The following is an 18,663-nucleotide window of genomic DNA, read 5'->3' as shown; positions in this document are numbered from 1 at the left end:
AGAAAGACAGTGGGATGAGCTTACTTTGCCTTGAGCTACCACATTTTCCATTCAATTTTGCTCTGTTGGTGCTATAATAACTTTAAAATCTAAAGATTTCTGGGAGACTTGTCATGTGTCAAAATCCCAACAACACCTCTGGTCTCATTCTACCTGAGAGGCTTTAAAAAGGGCAAATTTCACCCTCTTTTTGCATCATTTCTATAAAACTGCAGTATGCTAGTGAGCAGCGACATCTAACGGTGCAAATGGAGACGTCTTTCCTGCTCAAGTTTACACTGTATGCAGGCATCATCTTCTGTGTCCCCTATAACTCATTGAAAGATGCTTTAGCGCTCGAGTTATGAATGAATGTTTCAACAGACTAATTCTGTTGACTTACTATTGCGCACAGCAGCTTCGCATATATGTGACATTTATCGATTCCTTTGAATGACAGCTGTCCCCGTGGGCACGTCTGTCAGAGACAATGACTGACATTAATCACAGTGCGCTTAATAACGCAGCGTGGATTGACAGTGTGCCCTCCACAAACCAAAACAACCCCTCGGTGTGACACGGAACCAGCCAGCTACGTCTGGCTGCGCACATTTGCATCGGGTGCACGCAGGGTGGAAGTGGAGTGGACGGTTCAGTAGTCTCCAGAGTAGTCGCCTGCTGGCTTTTTTGTAACCTCACGGCGTCCAGAATGTGCCCGACACATGCTGCAAAACCGCCTGTAAAGTGAACGTGTATGTCTGTACGTGCCATAAAGTAGGTGTCAAGTTGAAAGTCCCGGCTGGTTAGCGGGGTAGCTGCTGATAATGAACTGTTATGCATTGTCAGACAATCAGCTAGTGTTAGTTCGGCTCCGTTAGCCGCCTTGCTGTCACTGACATCACTCCCGTGCGATGACGACATGATATGTCCGCATAACTTTTTATCCGCTGGACATTTAAATCGTCCAGTTTTTCTACTATGGACGGCGAACGCAGCAATTGCAGGCCCCTGGTTGGAGACAATAGCAAGCTAACCCAGCTAGCAGGCTGTCGTGGCTGCTAAGCTTTGCTAAAAGCTGTCCTGTCTGGTGCGTGTGTGGACCCGCACTGAAAACGTCGAGGTATGCTGTTGAATCAACCAAAATCTGCCTCTGGTCAGTTTGTTTTGCCCTTATTTCACACGTGATCGGGACACGGGACGTAATAAGGGAGTGCACTGTAGATTTCTCCACGAGTAAACAGAACAAACTTTGTTTACATACTGTTGTTTTAACTAGCGATAGCTAGCTCGCTAACAGCTAACTTGAAGCTAGCTAGCCATGGATGCAGGGGAAAGGGAAAAGTTTGCAGGTGGATAAAGTAAGGTAAGCTGCTCGGAGTGTGGACCCAGTCACCCAAGGTAAACATTCCCGTGTTTTCTCATGTGTCTGTTATAATGTGACCTCATTTCATGGCAGCAGTTATAATGAAAGCAAACTTAGCCTAATGGTGGTAGGTGTGAGCAGCTCATCTCAACGCTGTACTTTGTTTTGGACCTCGCAATAGAAATGCATTGTAAACACTGATTATTTGACCAGGATTAATTTTACTTATACTGTCATTTGCAAAGTCAAAGTTCGCCATAAGTCACACCTGTTACCCTCTTTAGGTGCCTGAGTCATGGATCAGCAGCATCTACCAGACCAAATCACAGCAGCTTATAGCCAAGCCTTGATCCACAACCAAGATCTGACTGTGACTGCTCAAGATTCAGCTCAGCAGCCCACCGCTCACATCATGTCTTCACAGTCCAAATGGGTGACCGGCAGCACTGAAGACCTGGTCATAACTGAAAATGGCACCTGTGAAGTTGAGACTATCGTAGCGTTACACTGTCCTGGTGACGGTGGAGATGCTGCTGCTGCCGAGGGCGACCACCTTGCTCTGAGCAACGATGGCATGTCAGAGTTTTCTAACAGTGACCTCTCACTCCCAGAGGTCTGTATTTCCACCAACAGTAATAGCTTTGAGGAGGATATGAACTATGAGATCCAGCAAGCCTATAGGATATTCACTGGCTTTCTGTTGGACAAGAACAAAGGGATCACCAGCCCATTCCTCCATCCCATCGGCCACCAGGAGGCCCAACATGGTATTGGAGGAGTCAAGGGCCGGGGTCAATCACAGCTCAGGCAGTCAATGTGCTTGCGGAGAATGGAGGAGAAATTTATCAGCCAGGAATATGAAACCATAACAGAGTTTGTTGCAGACTTCAGGCTGATGTTGGAGAACTGTTATCGATACCATGGGGTGGACCACTGGATCTCTAAACAGGCTCAAAAGCTGGAAATCATGCTGGAGCAGAAACTTACATTGCTGTCCAGGTAAAAAAGAAACAGACATGCATGTTATTATGCTATTATGGAAAACACATTGCCAGAAAATGTCCAAAACATTATACAACTGCAGTCATGAAGGGCCCAAATGTGTTTGATAGGTTTGCTGGATGGAGCCTCTTAACATTATTAATTATGACAATAACAATCACAGTATACAGCAGCAAATTAATATGCCACAACAATCATCATTTTTGGTCAAAATTGTACTTGTTGCATGTTATAAGTCTTTTCAAATCTTTTATTTAACCAGAAAAAGACTCATTAAGAATAAGACTCCTTTACAAGACCATCCTGGAGAAGACAAGCAGCAGCACAATTTAGCAGATTACTGATATACAGTTACAAGAAAAAAATATGTGAACCCATTGGGATTGGGACTGTTTCAGTTCAGCAATATTCTTGGGATGTCTGGTGTGAGTTGCTCTCTTGACGTCATGCCACAGCATCTCAATCGAGTTGAGGTTAGGATTCTGACTGGGCCACTCCAGAAGGTGTATTTTCTTCTGTTAAAGCCATTGTGTTGTTGATTTACTTCTATGCTTTAGGTCGTTGTCCCGTTGCATCAACCATCCTCTGTTGAGCTTCAGTTGGTGTACAGATGGTCTTCAGTTTTCCTGCAAAATGTCTTGACAAACTTGGAAATTAATTTGTCGGTCGATGACAGCAATCCCTCCAGGCCCTGAGGCATCAAAGCAGCCCCAAACCATGATGCCCCCTCCACCATATTTCACAGTTGGAATGAGGTTTTGATGTTTTTGTGCTGTGTTGTGTGTTCCTTCCAAACAAGTCAATTTTGGTTTCATCTGTCCGGAGAGTATTTTGCCATTATTGCTGTAGAGCTTCCAGGTGCTCTTTTGCAAACTTCAAACATGCAGCAATGTTTTTTGGACAGCTGTGGTGTCCTCCCATGAACTCCATTCTTGTTTAATGTTTTACTTATTATAAATTTGTCAACAAAAATGTTAGTATGTGCCAGAGATTTCTGTCAGTCTTTCGTTGACACTCTAGGATTCTTCTTCACCTCACTGAGCATTCTGCGCTGTGCTCTTGCAGTCATCTTTACAGGATGACCTCCTCTAGGGAGAGTAGCAACAGTGCTGAACTTTCTCCGTTTGTAGACAATCTGTCTTACTGTGGACACATGAACGTCAAGGCTTTTAGAGATACTTTTGGAACCCTTTCCAGCTTCATGCAAGTCAGCATTTCTTGATCGTCGGTCTCCTGAGAGCTCTTTTGTGTGAGGCAAGGTTCACATCAGGCAATGCTTCTTGAGAACAGCAAACTCAAAACTGGTGTGTTACTTATAGGGCAGGGCAGCTTTAACCAACACCTCCAGTCTCATCACATTGATTGAACTCCAGGTTGGCTGACTCCTGGCTCCAGCTAGCTATTGGAGAAGTCATTAGCCTCGGGGTTCACATACTTTTTGTATGCATTAGGAGGAGGTATTTATTTTTATGATGTAGCCACAAGCCAGCATATGCATACAAGTGGAGTCTGCAAGCTTCTTTTTGGTATTAAGAGATTGGCAAGTGTTGGTTCTGAAATAAAAAAAAAAAATAATTACAACTTAAGAAAGTCATCAAGTACAATTCCTAGCTATTTATATTAAAATGCACACTCTTGATCACAGAGCCCTGAAAAGCAGTTATACTTGGATGGATTTTTATATGTTCTGAACAGTTGTGTGGCTGTTTCATTTTATCAGTGCTATAGGAGTACTTCCTGTTTACTTCCAACAATCTTGACAGCTATTATCAAGCAACTTCAGCTATGTTGTCCCATCTGTTTATTCTTTCCATCTTTCAAACTAGAACACTGCGAGAGAAGACGACATTGGCAGTAACTTCTAAAGGACGGTTTGGGGCAGAGGAGGAACGGACCACAGGAGGAACTTCCACGAGGAGGAGACTGGCACCTCGTAGTCTTGCTACCATCACTGTCGGCGGGCATGAGTCTGTCATGGTACAGGCCCTACGGCTGGAAGAGCAACACAGGGCCAAGGAGGAGAAGAGGTGGGAGAGCTTTTGAAAGCGAAATATAAAAGTTTTTGTGCAAACAAGTAAACAAGGAAATAAACCACATCTCTACTTTGCATTTTCAGGCAACGTGAGCTCGAGAAAAAAGAGGCAGAAGAAATGTCAGCCAAGGAGGTAGAAGAGTGGGAGCAGAGCTTACTGTTACAGGCCTCCCCCCAGACTGTGGACACCGTTTGGGAACTTCCAGCTATCGGACACTTTCTCTGCCTGGCTCAGACTGCCCTTAACCTCCCTGAGATTGTATTTTTTGAACTGGAGCGTTGTTTGCTAATGCCCCGCTGCAGTCTACTGCTCTCCAAAATCATGTCTTCCCTATTGTCCCCCCCACAGCGGAGGGCCACGCTGCACCGCCGGCCTGCCCTGGGTTACCGCCGCTGGGAGTCAGAGCTAAGGCAGCGTGTCATGGGCTGGTTTCGAGCTGTTGGTTCCTCCCGTGATCAGGCAGGTCGGGCTGAACAGCTGGGACTTTGCCATCAGTTTTTCAGCACCCTGGGGGAAGTGAGTCCTTTGGAGGAGAAACCCTTTCACTTGCTGCCCTTCTACCAACGAGTGTGGCTTCTGAAGGGGTTGTGCGATCATGTGTATGAGACACAGAAGGATGTACAGGATGCTGTGCTGGCCCAGCCCATCCATGAATGTAGGGAGTCTATTTTGGGCTACGACAGCAAAGAGAATGCCTACATACATTTCCCACATTTCTGTGGGGCGGACCTGAGGATCTATTGCCAGAGCCCCAGCACACCCCCGGCATTCCCTTTTCCTTCTGTATGGGTGAAAGGAGTTGAAATAGAGCCAGGGACAGAGGGTGAAGAGTCGGATGGAATGAAGGATGAGGGGGATAAACACAACACAGGGTGTTATGGAGTCCCGATGGACACAGGAGAGTCTGGTGATTTTGGTAAAAGGAGAACAGAGACATATGGGGTTTTCAAAAAGGAAAATGAGAATGGAGAGCAGGATAAAAGGTTTAAATCGTGGTCACTGATGAAGGAGGAGGTGTCTGAATCAGGGTCCTCTGATGGAGACTCCTGTGAAGACTCTAAATTGGACTTAAAGCTACACTCTAACTCCTTATCCCTCGCACACATTAGTCCTACTGGAGGAGGGGGTTTGAAATTGAATTTGAAGGAAGAGACTTCAGTAATGGAGCATCGATCCAAGAGACCCACAATAAAACAAGAGTGTAGCTTCTCTTTGGGTTCAGTGCGCACCATTAAGGCAGAAACACAAGATCCCTGTCTGAATGTAGGGGAGCACAGCTACACAGGCAGGTCTCCTGCTCGCTCAGTGAATCCGCCCTCCCCAACCAAGCCTTCGGGGCTCAAAATGGAGGGAGTAAGTTCCAGTCAAGGACACCAAAGACCTTCCTGTTTGGAATGTTGTAAAAGCGAAACTAGTGATTCTAAAACTGAGGAGCATGAGTGCTGTTGTAGTACATCAGGGCTAGCAACGCAGTTGTCTTCTGAGAGCACTCAAAACTCAAGTGAAGAGAGGATGAATGACAAAATCTGGACTAAGAAAAAAAAGCGGAAGAAAAAGCGAGGGAGGGAACAGCTGCTGAGGGTGAAAAGAGAGCACAAGCAGCTGCAGCATGTGGACAGGATGAGACTGTCCACAGCTGAGACTGCCAAGTCTGCAATGCGGAAGGTTGCCGCAACAATCAAGAGAAAAGACAAGAAGAAAAAGCATAAAACAGGTTAAAAAAAAAAAAAAAAAAAAGCTGAATGTTAATGTCAGTCCTGGGGTGTTTTTTGGCAAAAGCTGATTTTAAGAGTGCATTTATAGCCAAATTACATTGTGTTTTTTCAGTAACTTGCTATCTGTTGTCTTGTTGACAGGAAAAAAGCCTGACTCCTCAAGGAAGGTTAAAGATGAACTTCCAATTCAGCCATCATTTAAGGTAATCACACTCATATTTATCTTTCTCTTATTTCTTGAGCAGAGTATTTTCTGTGCTCTATTAAATGAGAAACATTTGATTAAATAGTTATTTTAAGCTTCACTGTTATTCTACCCCTCACCCTGTTTCTCCCATGCAGTTGGTATGCACCAGTCTTGAGGAACTGCGAGAGCTGATTAGTAAGACGGAAGATGAACTTGATGACCTAGAGAGCACAAAAAAGAGACTGGTAGGTGACAGTCCTTGTTTTGTCGAAATTATTTACTCATTTACTCTAGAGCCTTCTGCATTTAGTGTGTTTATTTTGTCACATTTTAATGGTGGTGGCTTGACTAGGTTTTCTTTGGTATGACAGGGTCGGTGGTATTACAGAAGGGAAGCTGTGAAAGACCTTCATAGCACTCTAATCAGACTACTGAATGAGCTTTCACCCTGGGAGCCCAAACTTGTTAAGGCCTACCAAAGGAACAGGTTTGATATTTAGATAATGATTTGGTAAGACGTTAATATATCTTTTTTATCAAATGTTTGTCCTGAAAATAATAGTTCATCTCGTTTAGTTGGCCTTATCTTAACAGTACAAAACATAAGGACTTTGATTGAACAGCTCTTTGTAATCCATCATCATTGCTGCAATAGAAATAAATCCTTGCTTTATTATTTCTTCTTTCCCTTTACATCAGGCTTCGTTTGAAGAAGGAGTTTGATGATTTCAAGATGCACCCAGAGTACAGTAACTTTGTGCGTGAGGAGTGTATTTCATCATCATCAGATGATGATGATGAAGAGAAGGATTTAGGGAAAGAGGTGTATTCTCTCTCAGATCATTATGGAAGATCAGAAGAGGAAGACCTGGAGCATATGGTTCCCAGAGGCCTTTGGAGTGGAGGTAAAGTAATTAAACTAGAGTCTAACATTCACATTTTGTTTGCTGTATTGTAACATTTAAACCGTTGTCCTGTCCTAAAGGCAACACTGCAGTTAAAGTCCACTGTTCAGAGTTAATTTAACTGTCATAGACGAATTGAAATGTCGAAACCTGTGTGTTAAACCTTTATAGAGAGTTGAAAAGTTAATTAAAGAATGTATCTCTAATAGACATTTCTGTTATGTTCTCAGCAAACACCAGGGAGTTTGTGACTGAGTCTGCTGGAGAAAAAACTGTGACCTGCGTACCTCCAAACCACCTGAAACACCCTCTGGCCAGCACAGAGAGAGGCGTCAGTCTGCTGCCAAGACTTCATACTGTAAGCAGTAACATTAATTCTGGCGACTCGAGGCTACAATCTAAATCTGAACTGATCCCAACAAACCAATCCAGGGATTTGGCGTGGGCAGCAAGGGTGCCAGGCCATGCTCCAGTGTCACCCAGATCCCCCATCCTCCACCCTACCAGTGGACTACCTAAGGGCTACACGCCCATCCCCACCCTGCTGGCTAAGAGTGTGGGAAACAAAGTGACCTTAATGAAACGACCTGCTGATGGCCCAGGTGTTTACAATGTAGATGGACAGCGCAAAGGGCCTCTGGGCTCCCTGCCTACCTCTACAGTGGCTAACACAAGACTTTCAAAAGCACAAAGTTCTCCATCCACTTACCAGCAGAATTCACAACAAACACAGGCACAAGGACCAAAGCAGATGAATGCACTTGGGCAACCAGGAACGACCACCGTGACGGCAGCTCTTCCTAAATCACCACAGGCCAAACCAACCCAGGCAGTACCAAAAAATCCTGTCCAAGTGGTGTACAAGGTACCTGAGGGACTGGGTCACCTTGTCAGGAAAGAAAACAGCAGCAGCAGCAGCAGCAGCCCAATCAAGATCTCTGTTCATCCTGTCGTGGACCAGAACACTGGGGAGAAGATCATGCAGCAAGTGGTAATTCTGCCTTCTAATCTTCTCATTCACAAAACTGAAGCAAAGACAGCCTCTCACCAACAACAGGCTAAGTGCAGTCAGGTCGCAGTCTCTAAAGTGGCCAGTCCTTTATGTATGTCCACCAATGTGCCTGGGTTCAGCATTCCTGAAAATAGAATCCCTGTTCAGCAAGTGGCTCCCCTAAAAGATGCCAGAACAGTGAGAACTCCTTCACCTTGTGTTTCCCCTCGCCTGCAACGAGGGTCCCTAAACACTGCAGAGACTAAAGGGGCACAGGTATGTAGTGTCCAAGCTAGCATATCCCAAGGTGTGACACTGAACCCTTCACCCATTACAACTCATTCCAGTGCAGTTTCTACTGAGCCTGTTAAAACTGCAGACTCTAAACAGGAGCTTAAGACTGTGTGCATCCGTGACTCTCAGTCAATCCTGGTAACAACTAGAGGAGGCAACACAGGCATCGTCAAAGTCCAGACATCCTCAGACCAGAATGCACTTGGGTCTTTCCCTACCAGTCCAGTCATCACTATCTCACCTCAGTTTAAAGCCTTCCTTGTTTCCAAGACGTCAGCCGCATTTTCTACTACTTCTTCTCAGACTTCCTCTTCTGCTGTCCCAGCAGTGACAAACATTTCAGTAGCCCAACCCCAGAAGAAGCTACCTTCAGTATTAAAGCCCTCTTCCACTGTCACAAATCCCCTGCTCACTGCAGTGACTGACAGCATCGCCGTATCAGGCCCAGGAAGCCAGACGGCAGGCACTCCTGCTCTTCACGACTCCAATACCTCAGCTAGTTCTGCACTTGCAACACAGATTTCCCAGCTAGCACAGACAGCTGCTGCTGGTTCTCATTTTCAAGCTTCGGTAGTAAAAAACACTGTTGTTGTCCCGTCGCTGAGTAGTTCTGGTGTTCCTCAACTTCTCACACAAGATTTCATGACCAAAACTGGTGTGAAACGAGCAAGTACAGATGAAAGTTCCCAAGTGACTAAATTCATCCTGGTTACTCCACCTTCTTCCTCTGCCTTAGCCAAAGGCACTCCCTCTCCCACCAAATCAGTCCCCAGTTCGAGAGTCATGTTCATCAGTCAGCCCACAGTGACATCGTCTACCACCTTCATGGGAAGCATTCCAAAGCAGGCGATGGCAGCAGGCGCCGGTGGACAGGCGCTGACCACCTCATTATCAAATCAAACTGTGAAGATGGGATTAAGCCCAGGCCAACCTGTTGGCAGTGTCAGCTCAGAGGTGTTGTCCAAGGCCAAAAACATCACTCTGCCCTCAGGTGGGTATATTTTATCTGATCTTTTACTGGAATTCCTTTAATCTTTTGCTGTATCTTGTGTATGATTCACTTTGCAAACTGGGCAACCTGAGGACATAGTTGATTTATGCATATTTACTTTACTGCTGTTGGAAAAATGTGGAACTGATTATTTGATGTTATAGTGATCAATTTGGTGATCATAGAAATAAATCAAGAGTGGAATCTAAAATTCTAATTCAATACGCTTATTGTCAAATTCAGCAAATGGTATGTGCACCGAAAAAAAATGATGATCATACACAGAACTCCAACAATATGTTGATAGATTTAAAAATAAACTAGTAATTTTTACGTTCCTGTTACATTATATATATATATATATATATATATATATATATATATATATATATATATATATATATATATATATATATATATGTATATGAATGCAGATGCATTACAATGAAATTTGCTAAATTAGAATATTAGAGACTCAGTGGGTAAAAGACTGTAAGTCAAATACAGGTGTTTTTAACTTGGTTGCCAATCAGAGTTGGGTAAATATTAGGGACATGAAAAGGAGGAGAAGAAAGACAATTATAAGGAAGCCTACTGTGAGAAAAATATGGAAAGCTGAACTGTGATCCAGACATGTTTTTTTGCTGGGCAAACTGCAGGGGTCAATGAATAATGGGACAATTTAAAGATGGAGTCACTCATTCTAATCAAATGCTGTAAATCTGACACATGCTAACTATCTAAATATGGAACTTGGTGAATGTCAACAGTCTTTTATGAAATGTAAAATATCAGGCTATAGATATTCGGTCAGGGTCTGTGTCAGACTTTAAGCTTGTATATTAATGAAGTGTTTTTTGGTTCTCCTCGTCTGTGTGATGTAGAGTATGTGTAGCCCAAGCTGATCTTGGTTCAGACTACAGGTGCAGGAATGAAACTAAACAAAGATTGAGTTAGAACCACAGACAGCTATCATTGGCAGTTTACCAGATGATGCTTTGTTATGGAAGACAGGTTGTCATCATACAGGGTGAGTGTTGGTGCAAAACCTTGTTCTTTCATTTAGTGGGCCAAAAAACTCGTCCTGCACATAAACAATGTCATAAATGGTTATACTGTACATATAGCTTCATTGTCAGTGTTGAGTTTTTAGTAAAATATCTTTCTTATGTGTCACCAGGGGTTCAAATCCAGTTGTCAGGGAAGACAACAACTATTGGTCAGACTATTGGTGCCCTGTCTCATTCTTCTTCTAAGGGCACACCAGCGTCAGTCGCCAGTCCATTCTGCCCAACAGCCACCACAACTGGACTGGTCCCAGCAACAACTTCAATTACCACCACAGCTTGTTCTCTTCGGCTTTCCTGTCATGGTTCTCTGACCACCAGCTCGCAGCTCCAGGGTATCCCTTCCTTCTCCATGATCTCCCAGACAAGCTGTTCAACATCCACATCTACTGCTGCCACTCTGCCGGCAGGCAACATAATAAAGAAGGACATTGTAATGCCTCTTAGTATACTGTCTAACAGCTCTCCTGCTCAGGTAACAACAACCATGGAAAGCAGCCCAGCCCAAACCTCCACACCCGCTTTTGACCATCAGCCTTCATTTATCCAAAGTGGTACTGGTGAGGAAACGACTCCCCTTTTACCTTCCTCTCAACTCGCTCGCAATAAAACCCAAACCTCCCTCTCCTCGTCAACAACCACCTGCAATGCATTCACCACCTCTGCTACTGGCACAATACAGCAGAGAATAGTCATCAACACTTCTACACCCCTTGCTGCTGGCACACAAATCCTCCTAAACAATGCACGCTTTGTAGTCCCTCCGCAGGGTTTGGGTCCAGGCAGCCACGTCCTTATCATCTCTAGCCCCGCACCACAACAAGTGCCTACTGCCAGTGCTACCAATACTGGAGCATCAGTACCTCCCCAAGGGGCAAGCCATGCCACTGTAGCCCCTCGGGCACCAGTTTTACCCCAACCCCCAGCCAGGCTGCCTGGTGTGCCAGCCATAAGTTCCCCTTTTGTAGCATGCACACCTGCTGTTCGTCCGTCTTTGCTAGCAACCACTCCTAACATTACACCAGTAAGGCTAACAGGAACACCTAACCTGGGCTCAACTTTGTTACCCAGCAAAACAAATGTAGTGTCGGCTCTTCCTAGGTTACCAGCCACACAGGCTGCAGTACCACCGGTAGGTACATCCACTCTGGTCTCATCTCCTCCGAGGTTAGGCAGTGTACCAGCCTTAGTTTCCCCAGTGGCAACCAGTGCCCCTAATCTTGGTTCAGCACTGGCTACAATCAGGTTAGCTACTGGTGCACCCACACAAGCTGAATGTTCATCCACCATCTCGCCTGCAGTAGCATCCTCCTTGCCCAGATTTTCAGGACCTCTATCATCTCTACCTGTATTACCCGGACCATCAGCCGTCGCCCTACCCAGCCCCATCATACCAGTTCCTGCACCCCTCTCCTCATCTGCAGCCCCTGTAGTAGCAGACATACCAGCTTTGCATTGTTCTCTTCCTGCCCAGCATGTGATCGCAGTGACAACCCTGGGCCCTGGCATACAACCCCAGCAGACAGCAGTAAGGATTGCAGCACCCTCCAATGCTCAAGCACAGGCTTTAGCGCATACAGGACTTGGCAACACATCAACCAAAAAACAGGTTCCAGTCCTGCAACCAGTGCTTGCTGGCACCCGGACACAAGTATTGCCAACAGTGGCTGTCCCACCGATTGTAAGTGCAGTGTCGAGGATGCAGACGCTGCCCATTGCTACTGTTCCACCAATCGGAAGCACTGTCAGCACCTTTGAAACGGCACCTGTGGGGACTGCGCCTCCATCCAGCAGCACTGTAATTAACACTCCAGGTCAACCAATCACATCACTGAAGGCAAACAACGCCATCCACCCACCTGCCGTACTGACCAATCAAGCACTTGGAAAGCACTCTCTGCAGACCTCAGCGTTGGGTCTGCACACCAATATAGCATCCAAGCTGCTCATTAGTCCTGATGGTGCTGTTTTGAGCACTGTTCAGTGCCAGGCCAATCCAGCAGAGCTTACTGCCTGCTCCAAACCTCTGGATGCACTGGTGATTTCTACCAACAGTTCTACTGGAGCACTACAAACACATGATTCCTCTTTACAGCCTTCACAGGCAGACACAAAGTGAACCAATTAAAGGAGACTGTGCTAGCTATGTGAGGGCTTCGATACCACTTTCAGCAGCTTAGTTTTGGCAGGGCTCATATCTGTTGCTTGTAGTAATCCTGGGGTTTGTTAATGAACTTCTTTTTCCAGCTATTGTTTGAATCATAACTTAAATTTAGGATGCAGTCGGTTTTACCCTCTGGTTAGAGCATCTTACATGTAAACTCTCTCAATCAAACATAGTGAAGATGTATACTGTGATGGTTTTCTCGAGTGGAAACTACTGAGGTTGCCCTCAGATGAATGTTAAAGACTCTTGACTTTCCTTAGTTTACTTCATGGCCAGTATTTACAACTGTTATAGCAAGTAAGTAAGACAGGAGGATAGATAAATAGATTTCAAGTCAAGCTTTTGCAGTTTAACTTTTCAGTACCATTAGACAGTGCTTGAAGAAGTATTAATTGGTTTACTATTCATAATTACAACTTACTCTTTCTGTCAGAAAAAAATACAACCATCTGCATCCAGTCTGTCATGTCCTTTTTTCAGCTATTAACTGTTTGAAAACTACATTTTACTTTTTAGAAATATAAACTAATAGATGGATTTGTACTACATGTTTGAGCCCATATAAATGTTTTGAAGTCATATTTATTTATTTTTACCATATAGATTTTTCAAAAATATTTACTAGGTACATTTTCATTGAATAACTGTGGACGCTACTGCATGGAAATAAACAATGCGACTGTCCCAAACAAGTGTGTTTGAGCTGCTTCCTTATATGCAGAATTGTGAAATCATTTTTTAATGTTTAATGAAATGACTTACAGAATATAAATTGTGTTTATTCAGCAAATAATTTTACAAAGTGAGAGATACAATATTTTCACCTATTGGTATATTTAGCTACAAAGCAATTGGGCAACATGTTGGTTTTAGTGACATCAGATTACATATCACCAGGCAGCAAATCAAGTTTAGAGTTTGTTCTCCATTATTTTCCTTTCTTTTTTTAGACCGCTGTCCTTCTTCTGGGGAGGTTCTTCAGGGGGAGTAAGGAGGAGGCAGTGGTCCTGAAGAAATCTTTTCATAGGCTGGAGGAGCATTAGGAATCTGGAGAAGAGTCGGACAAATACATCCAAATTAAACAACTGTAGTGGGATTATATATTTTCACAGAATGTCCATTATTCTTATACAGTACCGAAACCAAAGTTGACTTTCTTGTGTGTATATCATTACAACACGTGAAGTTCAGGATTATTTTTGAAAAGAGTACTAATCTCATCATCCTCCTTTCACTTTCCATGCACACATGGATGAACGCACTTTCCTAAGGAATGCAGGATTTTTCGAATCCTACCCCTAGTCTGGTGACATAATAATCTCTCCTTCAGGCACTCACTGCATGGCCTTCACATGCTTTACACTGTGCTGAAAACCCAGAGGCTTTGTTCTAAACAAGTGCCCTCTGTTTTAAACTTTAAGTTGCACAGACTCTTCCCATTAGTTAATTATAATTGTTGGTGTATTTAATATGATGCATTAAAGAGTCAAAGAAAATATTTTCTCGCTTCACATGCGTCCAACTGTTATGAACACTTGTTCGTACATTAAATATGTTTGACTCAGGCAAAGTGATATAAAAAGAAAGACCAGTTAAGTCAGCCACAGGGTAACTGCCTGTCCCTCACCACAGATCGGAAGCTGCCAAAGTCAGTGAGAGCCATCTTGTTATCTGCTGAAGGTCCGGCCTCTGAGTACTGGCCTCCTGTGTAACTTGGTGAACCAGATCTGGGGCTCTGCAGGTAAGAGAAAGATGTGCGAGACACAGACACGAGAACAAAGTGATACATTTTGGAAATAGATTTTTAAAACAGTTTGCAAATTGTGGGAAAGCTTATTCATTTTCACATAAATATGCCACATTATGCCAGTTCACTACCTGCAACAATTAAAGGATGGAAATAAACTTTGAGCAGATCATGAAGTTTCAATACCACACAAAACTCATCACTAATAAATTGTGACGGATGCTTAATCACAGTGAAGTGTGATGATCTCACCCTGATTATTCTGTAGCCACTCCTCTTCTTGAAGTACCAGCAGCCCAGGATGAGGAGAGCTCCAAGGATGATCACCAGCAGAGCTATGCCCACTGCCCTGTGATGCACAGCACGATTCACACAGAGCCAGAGAGGAAAGCATTAGTTTGGCATATGAGCATCAATATGGCTGAAAATTTCTGTAAAGAATACAAGCTACTATAATGGCCTGACCTTTTTTTCCTATACAGATGCATTTTAACATGGCAACCATTTCCATTCAACCGCACACAACCATGTACTTCTGGTTCCTATGTGTCAATAAAGAAGCTCTTTGCATGTTTTTTATTACTTAGAGCATGTAGAATTTAACTGTAGATTCAGCTGAAGGTCTTGTATAGACTTTTACAGACTGTAGGGATGAAAAATATTTTAAAGAACTCTGGAAACAAGTAGTAAAAACTGCTAAATAGTGCAATACTGATGCAATATCTGTACCCAAATGAAAAGAAAATGTCAAACAATAGGCTGGATGGACGTAGTGTGACAGATAGGTGTCCTGAGCAGAACAAGGACATTTTTGACACGTGTACTTTTCTTAGGCAGCTTAAATTACAATTATCATATGAACTTTATCGACAATCAAAAAACTTAATTGAGGGTTACATAAAAATGCTAATTATACTGCATATGAGTTCTCATGTATTTCTACATGGCAGCCTTTCTTATGTAAGCAAATGTTTGAGAGAGTCAGTAATATTTTTTTTAAGAAGACTGATTGTTTTACAGTGTTTGGCTGAAAAAAATATCATTAATGAGACATTGTGTCAACCCACTGTGAGAAATGGTCACAGCTTGGTCACGTCTTTGAAACACTGTCTGGCTCCACCTCTGGAGCCAAAGTCTCAGGGTAGGAGTGGCAATGAGCTTCACTGAAATTCCTAATTTTCATATAAAATACACACGTACTCCTCAGCTCTGACAAATCCTCTTCTGCCGCTGGCAAAATAAATGTTGAAGTCTCCACGAGGCATCCCGTCTGTGCGATTGCACCTCATCAAGCTGAAAGTCAACAGAGTCAAATAACAGTCATTTTGCAAATTAAATAAAATAATTCTCTGTATAATAAACAATCGTAGACTATCCTATCAGGTGTCAAATCACTGTTGTATTGAATATTAAGCCATTCTCAAAAATAGCATTGTGTGTACCTTACATACAGCTTACAAACGGTTGGCAACCAAATGCAGAGTTAGTTTAAATAAACCACCTTAAAAAGAACTGTGAAATTGCTATTATCTATTTATCTCTGCAGTAAAACACCATTTTCTATCTTTTTTTAATCGCATAATTATGTTGAAACAGTCCTGAATCTTTCTTACTGGGTAGAAATATGTAGGATTATGTATCTATTTGGCTTATTTATGGATTGGTACTCTCACTGATCAAAGCATCGACTTGATGTCTTTGTACTGACTGATGCTCTCTTGCCCAAGTGCAGCATCTTCAGTTCATTACAACAGGCTGACCAATGCTTTAAGAACATGCAAATAGCTTCCATGTAGTCTGTATATTTTTTGTTAGCAAGTAATGAAAATCTATAGCTCCATTTAATGATTTTGTTAGATCTATACCACAACCTTGAATAGCAACAGGAAACAAATTGATCCGGCAAAATGGCTCTGCTTTTCTTGTTAGCAAACACCTGTAGCACCAGCAGTAAATATAAAGTATCATTTGATGCTATAGCAGCCTACAACAGCATCAATTTGTCATTTTCTGCTCAGGTATTAAAGGTCAAACTAATTCTTTGCTCAATACAAAATCTTCTAAGTATGCCTATTATCCCAGATCTACCTTTGCTAGGAAAGAAAAAAAGCTATTATCTTACCAAAGTGGATATTTATAAGGCAGAGAACAGTTCCTCTGGTTGGAAAGCCTTCCTAAAAGAGACTGAGCCTGCAGAGCTCTGTGTTATTTCACTCCTCAAGTATGTTGCCTCAGTCTGGAGGAGAGCAGAGAGGGGCAGAAAACCCCTCATGACCGTCACGGGTTAGGGACTCATGGTTAAACCCATTGAAGCGGAGTAATTACCGTGAAACCCCCCGGCCCTGAACGCAACATTATTATCCACTCGTGAAACTATACAGGCATCAGCTGCTGGCCTTTCAAATGAAAGAGAGAGAGTGTGTGAACAGAGTTGATTGTTATGTACAAATACCCTCTATAGGCTATAACACCTCCAGCCCAGAAAAGAATGCAAATTAAAAAAATAATAATAATTTGCAGCACAGTATAAAGCACCTCAATAATATGTTACTGCTGTAGCCGCTACAGATGACGTTAGTTTGAACTTTATACCCAGTTTTGTATCCAAGGACTACAGATAAATCTGGGGAGAGTTGAGATGACTCATGGGAAAGGGAAAAAGTTCTGATACACAAAGCTATTTTCAGCCTTGGGGCTTTCTCTTTAGTCTTTGGTTTTTGGTGATATATTGGATCATTCGAACACGTATTGATATGACACCATGTGAGACGTTTAAAGGGAAAAATCAAGACATCAGAATCCAAAAAGCAGGGGTGTCAAACATACGGCCCGTGGGTTAAAACCAGCCTGGTAGAGGGTCCAATCCGGCCCATGGATTGAAAATTACAGAGAAGACATCAACTACAAATTGTACATTTGTAAAAATAAATAAATAAATAAATTCTAGACCTTTGCAAGTTATTTTGAGATTGTTCAGTTCCAGATACACGTGACTGCATGTTTGTGTCTTTGTAGACACATTGTGATCTGTAAGTTGTAATGTGTAAATGATAAACTGAGGCATAATATTGTTGAAATTTAATTTATTTGTCTTAATAAATTTAAAGTTGTTCATCATGTTTTGTAAAGAGATTGTATTTTTTGCACTAAAACAAACAGAAAAATGCATTATTTATAGGTTATTATACTATGATTTTACTTTTCCGGCCCACTTGAGATGAAATTGGATCTATATAGCCCCTGAACTAAATGAGTTCAACACCTCTGCCATACAGGCTCTCACCACTGGTTTGCTCTTACACAGTGTGTTGTATTTTACAAGCTTGTTATATTATCCATTGGGTAAAATATTAATCTTTAAAGTAACGACAGCTGTAAAACAATAATATTATCACTGTGCCATAAAAAATAGTATAAGTTATGTGACATAGACAACTTATCAAGCACTAAATCTAGACCAGGGTTGAGCTTTCTCTTCTGAAAGCTGGACAGAAATACGTAATAATGAGGGTTTTGAAAACAAGTGGTAACATGCCATCTTTTCAAATTTCAGAAGCTGCTGTGCAAACAAAACATACTTCTAATTTACTGTGCTGTTTCTCATACATGGCTGTTTAAATTTTGTATGCATGACAGTTTTTTTGTCGCTGTACATAAACATACATTTAAAATTACATAGCAATCCTAGAAGGAGCAATCTGGTAACATTAAAATCTAAAAAAAAGTCACCTTATAAGAGAGATTGAGCATCAGGTTTCTTCCATTGTCCTCATTCAATCTTCAAAGCATCAAATGCGGCTGAGGATTGTGTGTTTTTTACTAATCAATGGAACATTAAAGGACATTTACCCACAGTGACGTTACCTCAATTATGCATTGGTTCGTATTGTTTGATTTCATCCTTCAAGCCTCAACTGAACTGCTGAGCAGCACAGATGTTTTACTCAGAGAAGTATAACAAACACAAATATACATACACCATGTAATACTGTATTAAATTCTATTCATTCATTATAACAAAGGTGAACAAGTGTTTGTTGTTGCCACACATGACATCTCTACCACCGAATGAATGCCATATAACCATTAAGTACAATCTGTGTCAGAGAAGATAAAGGGAAGATCAAGAATGGGGTCACAGGTCAGAAGTCACTAGTCAGAAATGAGTTGCACAAATGCAACACATGGAAGTAATGAGGCTGTCAGTGCTGGTTTGTGGAAA

At 42.5% G+C, this 18,663-nt stretch overlaps 2 protein-coding genes across 4 annotated transcripts; one reads left to right on the top strand and one right to left on the bottom strand.

Annotated features, from left to right (window-relative positions):
• The first annotated feature begins 597 nt into the window (after positions 1-597).
• On the top strand, positions 598-13,386 carry LOC111566830 (uncharacterized protein KIAA2026). 3 transcript variants are annotated; one of them, XM_023267607.3, is made up of 10 exons: positions 598-1,099; positions 1,627-2,341; positions 4,171-4,371; positions 4,461-6,091; positions 6,234-6,295; positions 6,435-6,524; positions 6,651-6,766; positions 6,979-7,184; positions 7,415-9,460; positions 10,641-13,386. In XM_023267607.3, the coding sequence occupies exons 2-10, from the start codon at positions 1,638-1,640 to the stop codon at positions 12,644-12,646; spliced, it is 7,062 nt and encodes a 2,353-aa protein (XP_023123375.2). In that variant the 5' UTR covers positions 598-1,099; positions 1,627-1,637; the 3' UTR covers positions 12,647-13,386. The 3 variants fall into 3 exon arrangements, with proteins under 3 accessions (XP_023123375.2, XP_023123376.2, XP_035802856.2); XM_023267608.3 differs by having other exon boundaries at positions 598-1,132; XM_035946963.2 differs by lacking the exon at positions 598-1,099 and adding an exon at positions 1,150-1,377.
• Positions 13,387-13,457: 71 nt separating this feature from the next.
• On the bottom strand, positions 13,458-16,719 carry mlana (melan-A). The gene is made up of 5 exons (XM_023267612.3): positions 16,564-16,719; positions 15,642-15,734; positions 14,694-14,790; positions 14,322-14,429; positions 13,458-13,741 (listed from the first exon to the last, which is right to left on the bottom strand). Exons 2-5 carry the CDS (start codon positions 15,728-15,730, stop codon positions 13,673-13,675), a joined length of 363 nt encoding a protein of 120 aa, XP_023123380.2. The 5' UTR covers positions 15,731-15,734; positions 16,564-16,719; the 3' UTR covers positions 13,458-13,672.
• Positions 16,720-18,663: the final 1,944 nt, after the last annotated feature.

The sequence above is a fragment of the Amphiprion ocellaris genome, chromosome 17 (genome assembly GCF_022539595.1).
Source record: "Amphiprion ocellaris isolate individual 3 ecotype Okinawa chromosome 17, ASM2253959v1, whole genome shotgun sequence".
Lineage (NCBI taxonomy): Eukaryota > Metazoa > Chordata > Actinopteri > Pomacentridae > Amphiprion > Amphiprion ocellaris.
Note: the sequence above shows the minus strand (reverse complement) of the source record. Positions and strands in the feature narration are given on the sequence as shown.